This window comes from Triticum dicoccoides, chromosome 5B, assembly GCF_002162155.2.
Source record: "Triticum dicoccoides isolate Atlit2015 ecotype Zavitan chromosome 5B, WEW_v2.0, whole genome shotgun sequence".
Lineage (NCBI taxonomy): Eukaryota > Viridiplantae > Streptophyta > Magnoliopsida > Poales > Poaceae > Triticum > Triticum dicoccoides.
Genome location: NC_041389.1, coordinates 5,232,633 through 5,249,738, shown reverse-complemented (window position 1 = coordinate 5,249,738; position 17,106 = coordinate 5,232,633). Strand labels below are relative to the sequence as shown.

General features: G+C 40.4%; 1 protein-coding gene across 5 annotated transcripts; it reads right to left on the bottom strand.

Annotated features, from left to right (window-relative positions):
• Positions 1–2,027: 2,027 nt before the first annotated feature.
• LOC119306976 (protein ALWAYS EARLY 2-like) lies at positions 2,028–16,870 on the bottom strand. 5 transcript variants are annotated; one of them, XM_037583052.1, is made up of 21 exons: positions 16,736–16,864; positions 16,385–16,490; positions 13,117–13,247; positions 12,424–12,519; positions 11,673–11,735; positions 11,175–11,252; positions 10,453–10,642; positions 9,257–9,519; positions 8,794–9,166; positions 8,211–8,294; positions 7,151–7,431; positions 7,005–7,052; positions 5,849–6,160; positions 5,571–5,749; positions 5,222–5,504; positions 4,202–4,360; positions 3,912–4,049; positions 3,671–3,811; positions 3,363–3,587; positions 2,463–2,753; positions 2,028–2,375 (listed from the first exon to the last, which is right to left on the bottom strand). In XM_037583052.1, the coding sequence occupies exons 3-21, from the start codon at positions 13,219–13,221 to the stop codon at positions 2,202–2,204; spliced, it is 3,483 nt and encodes a 1,160-aa protein (XP_037438949.1). In that variant the 5' UTR covers positions 13,222–13,247; positions 16,385–16,490; positions 16,736–16,864; the 3' UTR covers positions 2,028–2,201. The 5 variants fall into 5 exon arrangements, with proteins under 5 accessions (XP_037438949.1, XP_037438945.1, XP_037438948.1 ...); XM_037583048.1 differs by having other exon boundaries at positions 3,912–4,076; positions 16,736–16,863; XM_037583051.1 differs by having other exon boundaries at positions 3,912–4,076; positions 9,257–9,507; positions 16,736–16,863.
• Positions 16,871–17,106: the final 236 nt, after the last annotated feature.

Below are 17,106 nucleotides of genomic sequence, written 5' to 3'. Positions count from 1 at the left end.
TGGATCTTGTCCAATACGATTCTATGAAAAGAAATATATATTTAAATGTATTTTCTCATACTTTTATATATTTAAATGACGTGCAAAGCATGCACAATTTATTACTAGTATATAGTGACGCCAGCCACTGCGCTATGAGTTGAGTTCGTGATGAACTGTAGGGCGCGACCAACTTAAGGTAAAAGAGCCAATTTTCTCCACCGTTTTTTCTGCATTATTCAGTTTTCTTCCTGGTGTTTTCTCTTTTGTTACTTTTCTTTTTTTTTCTGGTTTTTTCATTCATTTTGCATTTGTTTCTTCATTTTTTTTCTTTTGTTTATTTTGTTTCCTTTTGGTTTTCTTTGTTTCTTTTGGTTTTCATTCTACATTGTTTTTATATGTCAACAACATTTTTCTAATAAACATTAAATATTTTTTCAATACATATTAAACATTTTTATAATACATATTAAAAAAATTCTATATATTTTTTTAATAATTTTCAAATGCCTGATTAATATTTTCAAATACAAGATTAAGATTTTCTAATAGATGGTCAATTTTTTATGCACATTAAACATTTTTCAAATCATTGATTGACATTTTTTTAATAAAATATTAACATTTTTTAAACACAGAGTCAACATTTTTTTATATACATTTAACATTTTAAAGATGCTTAATTAACATTTTTGAAATACTTTTTCAACATTTTTTCAAATGCTTGATTAACACTTTTCATATACATGACCCAAAAAAATCATCATTTTAAAATTCGTGGTCAACGTTTTTTCTATACACATTTAACATTTGTCAAATGCTTGATCAACAATTTTCAAATAGTTCTTCAAAAAAAATTCAAATGCTTGATTAATTTTTTACATACATGATATGAAAATCATCAATTTTTTAATACATGGTCAACATTTTTTAATACATGATCAACATTTTTTAATTCTTGATCAACATTTTTCAAATACTTGTTACAAAAATTTCAAATGCTTTATTAAAAAAAATTAAATACATGATCAAATGTTTTTATACTTCCTCCGTCCCAAAATAAATGTCTCGAGCTTAGTAGAACTTTATACTAAAACTAGTACAAAGTTGAGACACTTATTTTGGGATGGAGGGAGTACATTTTTTGCATACGTGGTAAACATTTTCTCTATTCGCATTTAACATTTTTCATATGCTTGGTCAGCATTTTACAACAACAAAATATAGAGTGTTGTTTGTATTATATATTTAGAATATTTTAAAGTATAAACAAAAGTTAAAAAATAACGAAAACAGAGTATGTAAAAAACAGAAAAGGAGGCTGTGGCATCCGGTGCTCCTGGGGCGGCCCATCGTGGTCTCACCTTCAGCGAGTGTTCCCTAAGTCTCGCCGAAGGCGAGATATAGGGATGCCCATAGCAACACGCCCTAGGCCGCCCAAAGCTAAGGGGCGGGGAGGAGGACGCACGTGCCGTCACGCTCTTTCCCGGCGAATACTCTATCATAAGGAATGTTTATGTTGAAGTTCTTGACACATGAATTTCCAGTTCTCTCACTTGTTTTGATCTTTCCTCGGCCAAGGGAGTATGGTACCGTCGTACCGGCAATCCACTTGGTTCCAAGTGCCTCGGCCTAGAGTCACCAAGCATACATGTAGGTTGACATAACGCCGCCTTTTCTAGGTGTGCAAGAGATGAAACCTCAGTGCCCTCTATCAGATGGAAGATCAAGGTACCAACCATTTCCATTTAGTTGGTCCATTTGGTTTCGAGTGGCGCGGCAAAGAATCCATGTTAGGCAAAATATCGTCGAATATGGGCATTCAAGGTGACCACATGGATAGCCCAATCTTCGCCCCGTATGTTGGCCCTTATTATAGGTTTTAACTAATATTTTACTACGATTTTCAGCTCGAAAAAATATCGAGGGAGAGTATCCAAGTTGACATGTACCATTTCTATTGGTCAACAACAAGAAAAAAAATAACTAACAGAATACAACAACAGTAATAATAATAATAATAATAATAATAATAATAATAATAATAATAATAATATAATACTAATAAGATGCACCTTGTACAGAGTACAGACAGAGTGTTGTAAGCTCAAGAGCACAAGCCACATACCATTGTCAAGTTTTCCTTTTCCCTACATATTATATGTATATATAGATAACAAAAGAAAAAGAGTCTTTGATACCCATGCATGACACTAGCTATCTTAGCCACTAGGGGTGGGTATCAGCGCCAGCATCTGGTTCTTGATGATACCCATGCACATCTCGATCTCCCTGAAGATGGGCACGTTCTGCGAGCTGCACGGCTGCAGCCGCGACAGCGCCGAGTCGAGGATGTGCGCCACCTCCGCGGGGTGGTACTGCTTCTCCGTGCAGTTCTGATGGAATCCAAACGATGACCCGTTAAATTTGTTAGATTTCGTAAGATGACCTGAAGAATTCTCGAGAATGGATGATTCACATGCCTGAATCATGAGGATGGTCGCTACACAGGACGAAATCAGCTCCGACGGGAACTGGGCATCGGAGTCGCTGCCGTTGGGCAGTACTCTTGGACTGGAAATGTTATTGGCTGCTGCAGCAGGGTCGAAACGGCCAGCGGCGCAGTTATCTGAATTCGCCTGCCCCGAATCGGGTGGTATCCGCCTTATGCCTAGTATGCTAGAACCAGAGCCGGTGCCACGGAGGTTCAGATTGTCTAGTGCTTCCCCTATCTTGGCAAAAGCGTTCTCTCCTTCGCTTACTTTACACATTGCCTGGATAGGCAGAAAAAAAAACACCGAGCAAACATGAACATTAATTAAAACAAAGCACAGACTTGTCCTTCAGAAATTGCAAAGACAGAATAAAATAGGACATTGGACAACTATACAAGCCGAATGCTCAATGTATCCAACACTAAACATAACTAACTATGCGGGTAAAGCAGACTACAGAGCATGGAGTGCACACACGAAAAAGAAGATGCGCTGATGAGTAATGAAACTAATTCTGCATCTTTACTTCCCTCAAGGACTGAACTTAACAAATATGATTGTTAGGTATTAAATAATTGGTTGTCTTTGCAGCGTACGTACATCTTCACTATCAGTTTCACATATTCTACCATTTGCAAAATATTTACTCTTCGATGACCAATTTGAATACAGGTTGCTCAGCTGGTTGAAAAGAGTTTACTTTCCTGCGTTCTGATAACACGTATACTTATGATTATTACCATGCAGCGGAACTGATCTTTACAGGATGCTGATGGTGATCAATCGAAGTATATAAAGGCATGAATATATTATATTCAGAACATCAAGGACTCCTGGACTGGGTGGCATAACATGAAACTGACAGAAATACAACTGTGACTGTCTAACCTGAACAGCGACATCAACCATCGTTTTAGCTTTGGACCTTGAAGTCTCAATAATTTCCATCACTTGGGATCCAGACTCCTGATTAATATAACCAAAAAGGTTACTGGATGGGTCTGGTGTTCTGTTAAAAGCTCCACCATTTTCCGTGGATTTATTAGGATATGACTGCGTTGGCTGCCCATGAAATGTGTTCCGTTGCCGCAGACAAAGCAAGGCTGAAGCCACCTGAGTATGAAAACATATTGTAAGTGCATAGAATTCACAAACGGAGCCACTGCAAGTAACATGTAGAGCTGGGAATTAATTACATGATCATTCGAATCTCTCAGCTGTACAAGAACCATGGCGTATTGCTTCCTGAAGTGCTCCAAATCTCTAATAATTTCCCCATCCTTTTGCTTTCCAGACACTTCTTCGTTCATGTGCCTCAACTCTACCAGCAAGGCTTCCTACAAAAGATTATATAGTTCAAAACGTAAATACAGCTGGACACTTGAGTCGAGTAAAAATCCCAAAGCATTAGAGAAAATTCCGCAAACACAAGCTTGCCTTCTTATCAAGAGCACGCGATAGTTCAGCAAGAGCCCTTATATCTGCTTCTCTTTCCTGAATCTGTGACAGCGTACATGGCTGGCCGTACATTGCCTGATGTGCAGCAACTGTAGCCTCGTTTGCTGTGGTTTTGGCCTGTGCAGTCGAATCGAATGCATCCCCCTGCGAGGGAACAGTTAAACACTGAGTATACAGATTATAGTAGCTTGCTTCATTTAAATACTTATGGGGTTACTTCATTTAAATACTTATGGGGTGACAGTTGCACCAGCACTGTGAAAACTCACATTTGGTATGAACCTTGGTGCACCTCCACCACCATACTCTTTGGACCGATCCTCGAACTTTACTTCTGAGAAGCTGCTGTAGTATTTATTCACGATATTTTGGCGTCTGAGAGACTCGGGGAAATTTTCCAGTGGGTGTAACGGCATACAATCAATATCCTGCAAAGTAACAATTTCGTCAACAATAACCTTGTTTGGGTCAGCAACAGCAACCTATTTGACATGCCACATATTTCATCTTTACATCGGTGTTTCTTATTATATTCCAACAGAAACAAAAAAGAATCATTTGGCACTGAGTCACTCATAGAAAATTCTTCCATAAGCATGCCCCTTCCCTGGATGCAAGGAATGCAATTCACATAGTAGCCAAAACACAGAATGTGTACTCCACACATTGATAGGCATTCTCCTAGAATGTGCGGTCAAATTATTTACCTTTGATCAATAATCCGTTTATGATAATTTAGATTGGACATAAGAATAAATATTGGTAGAGTATTGTCTAGAAAGAATGCGCTTGCCTTACTATAATTTTTTTAAACATTTACAAATATAATACGGTATAAACTTGTGGTTGAAATTGTGTTCCGGACACAATGTGGATGTCCAAAACAAAACTTCTTTGTGACTTTATGACTAAGCAATTGCTAAACATCCCCAGCAAAATAAAATAAAATTGACAGCACCGAAAAGCAATGCCAAACAGTCTTTAAAGCAAAGTCAGGGGTGTACTTGGTCTAAGCATACTCAAATGTAAAGAGTGAAGCATTACAAAAATGGATTCTCCTAGTTTCTCAGTTCAGCATTAAATACTTGCTCCCCTAGCCTTTTGGTTCATCCACACAGCCATACATCACTACCAAAGTAAGAGAATGGGTTTACTGAAATCATGCATTGCGAAACATATCCAAGAAATCAAAACATACGACAGGAAATGTTTTAAACCAGAAGATATAAAATAAAACATACCACCAAAATGATAAAAAGAAACTTGATAGACATTGGTTACCAACTTACCATCACAAACTCAACACCCAGCTCCGGACGATCAAATTGAACCCGACAGCGATTACGGTCGACAGTCAAAACACTCCCATCATGAAGTTCTCTTGTTTTGGGATGACAGGCTATAACGCGCTGCCCAACTGCTAAGGGCCGAGCAAGATCAGTTGGTAAACCTTCTCGAACACCAGACTGAAGCTCAGCATAGTGTTGTCTGACTGACTCGCGATACTGAGAAAGCTTTTCCCTCTCCTCTTGTAAAAACTGCTTTGACAATCGACGTGGCTTTCCAAGAGAACTGCAAAACAGTAGACTCAGAAAAACAAACGAAGCAAAGCAAACAAGGCAACTGAAGATAACAGACCTCCTTATAACACCCCACTCGACACGAGTCAGCCTTGGTACATGACCCAGCTTTACATGATTCAAGTACTCCACAAATTCACTCTTCGCAAACCATGGATAATCAATTGCACTATAGAACCACTCAGACATGCACCATCTCCGGAGGAAACGTGAAGATAAGCAGTGAGAGAGCTTGTCCTGCAACAGGTCAGGGTAAATTTAAGTTGTAACTTTCACACCTTGCAAATGATGAGATGCATTGGTCAGCAAATTTATCTTGATAAAACAATATCAAACCTTGAGTTCAATAGCGTTATTCACTGGGTAGGAAACATTATCGCACGAATCGTCAGCGCCCTCAGCAGGCTTGCTCTCTGGAGCAAGTGCTTTCAAAATGCCTAACTTGCGCCGGCTTTTAGACTTCGATGCCGAGTCCGATTGCTGAGTTATTGCATTTTCTGTCGTGTCCACCGCATCCATGGCTTCTTTTCCAAAATCAGCATGTGCTGGAGAACTTTCCTGTGCTTTGGACTTGTTTTGTTTTGAAACTGGACTAACATGAGCATGCCTGCCTTTATTCGAAGATACCTTCCCTTCTTCAGCAGAAGCCTAGCAAATGCAGATGTACAAGCAATTTTATATTCATTTACACACACAGGAGAAAAAGAAAAGGTAAATTTGGCTATGTCAGGTTTAGAACAAATTTCACAAAGCCTGAGGTTCTTAATTTGTTGGGAGTCACTGTAGTGGTAGTAGATCACCCAGGGAATATTTACAAAAAGGCAGGATGTTTGGAAGGGGGATACTTTGTCACTAACAAAAGAGTCACTTCGATTAAGGTACGTCTTAGCAGTACCCCTTTTACTATATATCAAAACTATCTACCACATGGATAAGAGAAGGAGAAATTTTCTTTAAAACAAAAGGTCATACAACAAAAAGGTATCATCTCCTAAGGTGGAGAAGCTGTCTTTTTCCCAAGGTTAATGGAGGTGTAGGGATTAAGGATCTGTGAAGGCCTAATTTTATTCTTCTTGCTGAATGGTGGTGGAAATTAGATTAAGGGATCTGCAGCAGGACATTGTCAAAAACATATCTTGGCAGCCTCTTACTGTCACAGATGAAAAACAGACAACAATCTCCTCGTTGGACTGATTTGTTGACTGAAACTATATTTCCAAAAGATTAAAACAAATCTGCACAATGCGGCCTGGTTTCGGAAGATGTTTGGCACGGAGACAATTATTATGCTAATATATTCTCTGTGTTATATAATCAAATGGACAAAACTGCAATTACTGAGGCTGCGGTACTAAATCCTTGCTTCAATCATGCAATGGACTTAAATGCAAAAGAATCAACTGAAAGTTCGTAGTATTTTACGTAGATGAGAACTTGAGAAGTGATTATCAGGAACCAAAGGAAAAGACAAGACTACAAAAGGACAGCGCACCTCGGTCTTCTCACTATCTTTTAGTGTATTCTTCTCATCTTTGGAGATCTGTGCATAAAGCAACAAAATATATGCACATCATAAGCAGCTTAGACTAACAATACTGTGGCTTGTGTCATATTGAACAGGTATAGTTTTGGAAATACCTTCAATGTGGAAGACTTTCTTTTCTTTTTCTCCATTTTAACACCACATTTACAATCATCCTGCTTTACTTCAGAAGTACTCCCGTCATGATGGTGATCTTTAGAAAGTCTAGCTTTTTTCCTGGTAACCACCTCGTTGCTTGCAATTTCTGACTGCCTTTTGATCTTTTTTGTTTTTCTGGGCTTATCTTTTTTGTCAAATAATGATACTGCTGCAGGCACACTAGGCTTATCATCAGATTCATTGTCTTTGCTTCCATCCTTAAACTGTGCCGATGATTCTGGAAAATAGTTAGGGGCAGTATCAGTAGCACAATCAAACACAGAACATTAACATATCAATCAAAAGTCAACTCTGCAATATCATTTTTTATCCATATCTTTTGTGAGATTTTCACATGAAAGTGTGACGGTTAGAACTTACAAGCAATCTACCTGTAGACCTGGTTAAACAATTTGTTCACTTTAGTTACAAAGCTTATTATTGAGCAGTATCCCCAGTATGTAAAAGTCTTGTGTCGCAAATAGAAACCGGCAAATTGAGTGAAGTGTGTTGCACGTAAAACAGATTGAACGCAGCACAGCAAATCTTTGTTTGGAGTATATATCCAAGGCAGAGCACAACTACAGCGTTGCCCAGAAACATTGATTGCATCCATTTCTTCCAAAAGACATAAAGCAACAACAGTGGTGCAGGCACGTTTAGAGCTGTAGGGTCTAAAAACAGCCCTTATGTGGAAAGGAATTAACACAGAACTTCTTAAACGATTAGAGCTCGTAGATAATCAACTCTGACTCAACCATTATACAGCACTGTCTCGTAGCTTTATCCCTATGACTGTATAAACTTTCTGTATCTCCATGCAAAAACATAGTGAACAGGAATGAGATTGGCAAACTAATTTGATTGCAACAACCCAAGTACTGAACTCTGCTAAACTGTGCATTGCATTTGCATGGTTCTACCACATAATTAGCGAAGTTGCATGATAATGGATAAAATCGAGTAATGGAAGTATAGCTCACAACATCTGAAATTAGCACCATAGATAAGACTAACCAGATTCAGCGATAGAAGAAGGTTGTAGAATATTCACAGAGATATCAGCTAATGTATGTAACGCGTCGAGAGCTGACAATTCATCTGCAGAACAAAGACCAGTCAGGCAAACAGGACCAAACATTCGGGCTATTGTCGATATCAAAGCAAGAAATCCAACAAGTTATCCTCCTCAGGAAGTTTGTAGGCAGATTGACTGTTTATTTTGCAGAATGCAACAACCCAACAGGACAATCAATATTATGAAATAAAAACTGATGATAGACAATGCCAGCACAGGGCATACTTATTTTTCACCACATGGTCGAGAAAATGCTGCACATATAAGAAGAAACTCAACCATTTTGTCCACCTTGCTGAATACTATTGCCATTTGACAGTTAGGATATGTCTATATTGTATCCGGTAGTTGAGAAAATACTGCACTGCACAGCTTTGTAAAAGATGAGACTCAAGCCCCTTAAACCACCATACTGATAGTTTCACACATGCTAGAAGCCTAGAAGAAATAATGCTATGACTGTATTTCAATAATTTAATTACTTTTGCCCAAAAATAAAAGATATTGTTAGCACACACATACCGCCAAAAAATAGTTGGCGGCTTCTTTTGTTTGATTTGTTAGATGGCCATGAACCTTTACTTCCAAATACATCCAATTCTGATATATCCTTGGCCTTTCTGGAACTACACCCTTCTTCGGTGCCACTGCAAGCCTCTCTGTCATCCTCGAATTGATCGTCTGTTTTGTGTGCAGCTTTCTTTCTTCTCTTTTGCGACCTCTTCACTTTTGGCTTAGACTTGCCAGACGCAGAACCTTCGTTATTCAGAAAATAGGAAGCATCTTTGGGATAGTCCGCAGTCTCTGCTTCCCTGCTTCCTAAGCTACCTTCTGGATAATCAGTGTCTACCTGAAATCCATGCATCTTTGAACTTCCCATCTCTGAATCTGCATTCTGCAAGCATCATGCAGAAAATCTGATTATGCAATTACTTTGTGAGACGAGTGACCTAAAGATAAAGAAGAAGAGATTATGGGTTCTTACTTTTCTGTCGATACTTTTACCAGGAGACAGGAACAATTGACCACTGGATCTTCCAGATGTTTGAGAAACCTGAGGTGAGCCTCTTTGACAGACCTCCGCCAGAGCTAAAGCAGCTAGAGCACCTTCTTCATCACCATTATTAGCATCTGGTTTTGCTTGTCTATTTGATGGACCTGCCTTGTCATCTCGGTGGTACATGCTTGCAACAGGCACTCGTGGAGTCCTTTTTCCAACAGCACGGGGCTTGTTACCTACAAACAAGTCTAGACAAGTTTCAGACCTCAATCCTGTTTTTCTTGTTCAAGGAAAGTAAAAGGTGCACCATTGTTTGAACCGACTTCAGCTCCTGCCAGAGAAACTGAAGCTAGAAAACATGCCAAGAAAAGTATATATAATACTATCATGACTGTAATCCTGTGAGATCTTTCACCAAAATTGTTATGATCATAAGATAGTAGAGATTTCTAACTTGGATTTTTGATAGAAAACTGTAGGGGAAGCCCAACATTAGACACAACTAAACAAGAACCCAAATTCATGTCCGTGAGGACTTGAACCCAGGTTGTGGGATTGTACATCCACTCCCCCACCCAAGTGAATTAGGCTTGCTTCTAATTCTAGCCTAGAATTAGTATGTTGTTGCTGATTTTCTATAACATACTGTCAATTAGAAGTTTACGACAAAACATAGAGGTATCCATATATATTAAATAACAAAGGAAAACATAAAACGGTACACAGGTTTCTTGTAGATTGTGAAATGTTTTCTGCTCAGTTTCATTGTAGATTGTGAATTGTTACAGTAACTAGCATGCTAACGTAGAATGAATTTAAGTTCAAAAAAAACATAGAATGAATTTGCACATAGAAACTTTTAGTGAATGAAAATAAGACTTCGTTTCTTATTTTCCTTTGTACCACCTCTGTATCAAAATAAGACTTGAACTGCAAAAACGTCTTAATAGCTCAGACTTCCGAAGGGTATACGTCTAATAGAAAGCAGTCTCCGTATTTCCTTTGTACCACCTCTGTATCAAAATAAGACTTGAACTGCAAAAACGTCTTATATTTTGATACGGAGGGAGTAGATAAGAACTTTATTAGATTCAAATGACAAAACTCTACCAAAAGATAAACTAAAAGGAAATACGAAAAGAAAAGGACACATGCTTCTATGATTTCAATGTTCAAATTACCTCCAGAACGTTTCTTCTTCAACAAAGAAAGGCATCCATAGCTCGATGAAGCAGGCTGAGATTGCAATAGATCAGGGTAACGTGTATCAGATGCCTTCGACACAGACTGAAGCTTTGCACGGCCACGCTTTTGTGGCTTCCTAGAAGTTTTTGGTGAACCGTTACTCTCATGATCACTGTTACTCCCATCCTACAGTTCAGAACAGATGTCCATAGTCATAAACAATCTTGATAAACGCAATAAAATGATATAGCATACTGACAGACAACTTCTCTAAACTGTAAAACAAAGCTGCTCGAGCCGCATATGAAAACATAAGTGCTACGTCCACCATTCACCTATGTGTTGTAATCTTCTTACGAGATAAATTCATTTCACTTAATGACGCTGAAGTAATTCCTCAAAAATGTTGCTATAAATGATGGACAAGCAATGGAGTCTGCCTGGAAACCATTAAATAGCTTAAGCTAGTCAACACAAATGACTATTACAATCTTAATAGTGGAGCACCTAGGCATTTCAGTACAACTATATTATTAGGTGCAATAAATAGTTCTTGGTCTCAGAATCTGTACTTGATAGAGTTTTTGCATATATCAAGAGTCAAATAACATTTCATACACTACTTCTGGAATTCTTGTTCTACTTCCATAACATTTGCAGGTAAACTACAGTACAGAAGAAGCTTTTGAATATTATAGCCATTCAAGTTTAACCTTACCAGAATATTATAGTGATCGGTCATCATCGCTATCAACCCTGCAGCAGTAGCAGTTCCCTCTGGAAGAGACAAATATGCCTGGACATGCAGCAAAGCTTGGTCGATTTATCAGCATAACCAAAAATAACAGAAAACTAGCAAAAGAAAGACAGACACATGCAAAATGAACTGTAATACTTATACGATCTATTTGACCGACCTATCATGAATGCATCAGTGCGTGGTGGGGGATATGGTTGGAAAAGAAATGGATGGAATCCGAGATCTTGGTAGATGAAATAGACAATTAGTAGATGGAATCTTATGCTATGGATATTTCAAGTATTGCTTTGCTAGAGATTATCCCACTGATCTACAAGAAACAGAGCATCATAACAGCAAATTCATGTCACAAATTTTAATCGGGATTGAGAAGTTGAAACTAGGTGGTGCATGATGTGGAATCAAGTGCAGACAATTCAGAAGAGACACCGTATACAAAGGAAAGCTGGGATTTACCCTATTCATGTTGTAAAGAGCCTCCACCATATCAGATGTTCTATCATGGACAGCACCAGCCACCTGCAAGTTGTTTTTCATCAGTGATATGAATAGAGGTCTCAAACTAGATATTATTAATCCTTGCCCAAGACACCAGAGATGGCCTCTTAGGACCAGAGATGCAGTTAGCCAAAAGATTGGCTGGCCAGAGTAGGATTTTGACTAAGCCGGCCAAGTCAGATTTGGGTGTGCGCTGAGTTGACTCTTGGCATTTAGCTGACTAATCCCACTGTCAACAGTCCCGAGGGAATCCAAGGTGGGTACAACACTGCCACTACTAGAAACTCACACGGTTGAACTTTCTTAAGGAATGCAAGGATCTAACAAAATATATTATTGCTTATCGGTAGGTGGGAGGATGATGTACGCATAATAATAATATGGTGCATTAGCTTCTCATATACTGTGTACATGATATAACAGCATGACCTGATGGATTACCAAAATTATTTTGCCTGTTTGTAAACCACATGTATAATGTATTTAACAAAAGGGCCCTCAATAAAAAAGAAAAATAACAAACATGTAGTCCGAGCAGCGACCCAGGTGCACAGGACCACATTGCTGCTAGATATAAGGAATTTCTCAGGTAATCATGTTGATGTAGGACAGTACAACGAAAAGATGGTATGTGGTTGCCTAAATAACAAATTTCTAACTCTTCCATAAAAGTAATACCACTGTACAATAAAGAGGGTAGAGATCAAACCTTCCTCCAATCTTTTCCATATTTTCTATAAGCTGCATAGAAGCGCTCCAACTCATCTTTGCTCCACTGAGAACCAAGGTCAGATAGTTTCTTCTTCTGCAGATAAATGTTTCTTTGATCAATGGTCAACAATGTAATTGATATAATATAACCCACAGTGATCTAAATAAACAAAACAGATAAATGCATTACTGCATTAGTAATCCCCAACCCATGCTTGAAACTTCTTCCGCAAGGAAATATAAGGCATCTTAATAACATCACACAATTGTACATATCATACAGAAGAAGTGACCATTGAAAACATATGGCAAGCAACATAGCACACATATTACAATAAAACCCAGATAACACCAAAACTCCAATGAAACCAGAGGCTGACTGACTTTTTTGTCCAAGTCATACCACTGGTATGTACTCCCTCCGTTCCTAAATATTTGTCTTTTTGGAGATTTCAAATGGACTACCACATACGGATGTATATAGACATATTTTAGAGTGTAGATTCACTCATTTTGCACCGTATGTAGTCACTTGTTGAAATCTCTAGAAAGACAAATATTTAGGAACGGAGGGAGTAATTTGGAGCTGCCATTGTTAGCATTTTACATATATTGTTATACATGTGCGGAATTTAGATGAATCAAATGCTGAGTTAAGACATTCAAGACACTGCTGAGTGCAGATACTTACTCGCACTTTATTTTTCTGTACAACTGTTGCATCCTTTTCCGGCCAATCTTCATTAATTTTGGCATAGCGCTTGTTTACATTTCTCACTTTTCTTGTGGAAGACATTGAAACTCACAGAACTGCCTGAAAGTCTGGAACACAATTTACTTGAGATTAGCCAATTTTCTTCAGTAGCTCTTGGATAAAAAATGCAAAGGAAAACTGAATAAAAAAGAGGTAAACAGGAAGGCTAACAATATTTTTCAGAATAAAACATGCATTTACATACACAATCTTCATGAAATGCTATATATAAGGAAAGTTCTTTTGGTGGGGAGTATGTACCAAAGAAAAGAACCACTGTTGCAAAATACAATTAAATATTTCTATTTAGCTCTACCATCAAAAGAACCTGTTAAGTTCTCCATCTCCACCCTTAACTCTAACCATTTTATATTTGAATAAACAGTCCCAACCAAGCCTAACCTAAGTATACGCAGCAAAACTGCTATTTTTCCAGTTGTTGCACAGCCTAGCTTTCTCTTCCTTTTCCCCTGGACTGCTATCTACTTCATTTTCTTCCAAACAAGAGACAGCCTGTCATTCCTTCTATTCCAGCCGAGACACAACATAAACATAAATGCACTCACACATCGATACCCCAGGCCAAATGAACCATAAATCGTTTTCCACTACAACAATTTGGCAGCACCCATTCCCTTCCAGAATCTCAGCGGAATTAACTTTCTTCTACACCCGCTGAAATTTCCTCCGCAGTTTAGGAAGAATATATACTAGGATTTCCTGCAGCGAATCGGAAGAACGGCAAGAAAGGATAACCTGGATCTGGATCTGGATCTGGGAGAGAGGGGGCAGCAGGGGGGAATCGGCGTTAGGAGCATGGGCTAGCGCTGACCGGGTTGCCGGTGGGGCACCGCGCCACTCCTTACCCCGGTGATGTGCCTTCAGGAGAGGACAAATCGCTCGATCTGTGTCCGCTTAGGGGGTGTGTGGGTGGGGGTGAGGGCGGATGGGGACGAAGGTGGGGGTGAGGGTGGGTGGGGGCGAGGGTGGGTGGGGCGGGGGGCAGGATAAGAAATAGGCACACGCTTTATGGGGTGAAGGAAAGGAAAACGCGGAGCGAACGAATAGAAGGGCAACAGAATGGTAATTTCAGTTAACAGGGTGTTCTTTAGGTGCAAAAGAGAGGTTCTTTTGATGGTCTGCGCCCACATTTCTACATATAAATACCATGAGGAATCAGTTAACAAGTTCCAGGATCGTATACCTTGCTACAATTACAACATGAATAAAAGTCAGCACGCGGCACATGATTAATTTACATGACATATTTGTAATATAAAAGCAAAAGGGTAGGAAATAACACTCAGACGTACATTATTGATGCCCAGGTGGTAGTTAATTCTTAGATGCAAAAAAGAACATTGTGCTTTTGATGTGTCTACTCAATCTCTTTCCATCTTATCATCGACGTGCGTCATACTCTTCCTGTTAACTTGTGACTAATTAGTAATTACCAGCACTTCTGTTGATTAATTTCAACTGTGTTTGACAGCTGTTGAGGGCACTTTATGGTTAAGATGGGGACATTGGGATCTTGGCATGGACAGATAGCTAGAAGTGTGTAAGGTGCATGCATTGACACAAAAAAGTGTGCGTATAATGTTTGAATATGGTCAAACCATGAGTGTCACACGTACCGTGTTTTCTGGTCACTCTACTAAGTGGTTCCGTTCTATGGATAGCTCGATAAAGTTAGAATAGGTGCATCCTATACTGACTAGCCGACATGATCGACAAAGCATGTAGGTTTAGCTTTAAGATAATTGAATGCCTAAGTACTAAAATGCATCACCATATACTATATAACAGATTGTGTATTTGCTTGGAATCTTATTAGTTATAACTTCTGCAAAATCAGATGATGAAAAAATTATGAAGTTGCTTAATTGTTCTCAACAGTGAAAGCTTGCATTGCCCTGCTGAACTAGGCAAGCGTCCAGAATCTATCCTTGCATGGTGACTACTATGTGCCCACGGCAAGATTCTGCAAGCTCGCCATTGTTGGATGTTGACTAGGCCATGTAAGTTGAAGAAAGAGACGCTGTACATAAAAGCGAGTGTGAGATTGTCGGAGTCGGGAGAGTCAATGAAAACCTTCCCAACATCGTCACTTGTCAAGCTGAGGGAGGCCTCAAGCCCTAAGTGCCCACGGATGCTATCGTCATCCAACATTCCTGCTCGATACTGTTGTTGCTTATTTGTCAGAGCATCTCCGAGCAATTTATACAATTAGGATGATGCACCAAAGCTTAATGAGTAATTTAGACTGGAATTGGTTGAAATGTCGACCTGATCGTCATGGTTGTGTTTTAGCCTAACGTGACATTCCAGGAGATTCAGATGTGCACAAATGACATCTAGTTTTGGAAGGACGAATTTTCAAAGTTTGGTGCCCGTGAAAGTAAAAGCCAGCTGTTCCATTTCAAATACTTCTATGAGAGCACTCCCATTTGAAATGCAACATTTAGCACTAAACCAGACAAGGTTAAGGTGGGGAGGCCAGCCCGGCACATTCGCGTGGAAGTGGAACATGTAGACACTGGAAAAGACTTCAGCGTGAAAGGTTCCTTCCGACATGAAAAGAGTGCGCAACACATTCAAGGTCACAGCATGAAAAGGTCTCAAGCGAAGGCTTTCCTAATAAGGCCAACACGAAAGCTCGCCAATGGCATGAATGACCCCTTTGAAATAGCGGCTCACGACTTCACCGCGCCTACCAAAATTGCCCGTCCTCAAGCAACTTGCGGTCCCTAAAGGCTAGAGGGTCGGCAGAATTGGAATGAAGGTGCTCTTCCAGTTCCAAGCCTAAGCATGTTCAGACAGATAGTGTCATTCTTTTCTTCCATATATGATCCTCAAGATAACCCCTTGTCATCCCATCACTATTGTCATGTAGCCCTGTCGTCCATCCACAACGTGATATACTACTACAAGATGTAATTTTGTTGGGGCCATTCTACTCGATAACTGCTCACTATAAAATCACTAATGTAATGTCATAATTCATGGAGATAAGCATATGCGCATAGTTTGTCCTGCTGCCCATCCATCCATAATGCAACATACAACCACAAGAAAAACACCGTCTGCCCAAAAACCTAACGGCATTTAGTAGATGCCAAACCGGCATGCGCATCCTGTTCCGAACATTGGTGTTAAAGAGGGAAGCAGATTGGGATTTATCTGCAGGGGCGGGGAAAAAAACCTCGGATTTGGCGGGAGGGGAATAATTCGGGCGGAGGAAGGCGCGGCCGTGAAGCGCCAACCCCCCGCTGCGCGCGCGTCGAGCTCGCGTCCGCCCCTCGGAGCCCCTGCGGCAGGAAACCAACGGAAAATGTCACGCTGCTGCTGCTGCTCGACCGCGCGCCTAGGGGAATGCCTGGCGCCAAGGGCCTGCCGCCCCCGCTACACTACCGCAGCCACGCCGCCGCTCCCGCCTGCCTCCGGCGCGCGCCGGCAAGCAGCTGGTCCGCTAGGGCGCGCTTGCTCTGCCCTTCCCGCGCCGGCCGGCGGTCTGCCCTATGCGGAGGGAGAGGGGGGGAGGCGATGGGCTCACCTGGCAGTGGAGCCGCCGGACGGCGCCGGCGCGGCGCGATCTGCGTGCGTGGGTGCGTCGCCGCGCGGGTCGGAGGAGAGGAGAGGAGGGAAGGAATTGCGAATGGGGGAGGGGAAAATCGATGGGGTTTGGTTTGGTTCGAGGCGAGGAGGGTGGGGAAAGTGGCTGCCGCCGCACGCACGCACAGCGCAGGGGCTGCACCCGGTGCACTGGACGGCCGGAGGACATCGTCGCGGTTCAAATTTGAATTCTTTCTTTTCTTTCTCAAAGAAAGAAAGAATCTTCTGAGGAAAACGCCATGGCAGGTAGGCTCGAATCAATTACATGGGTTCACCGGAAATACAAAGCACCCCAACATAATAACATGGCTA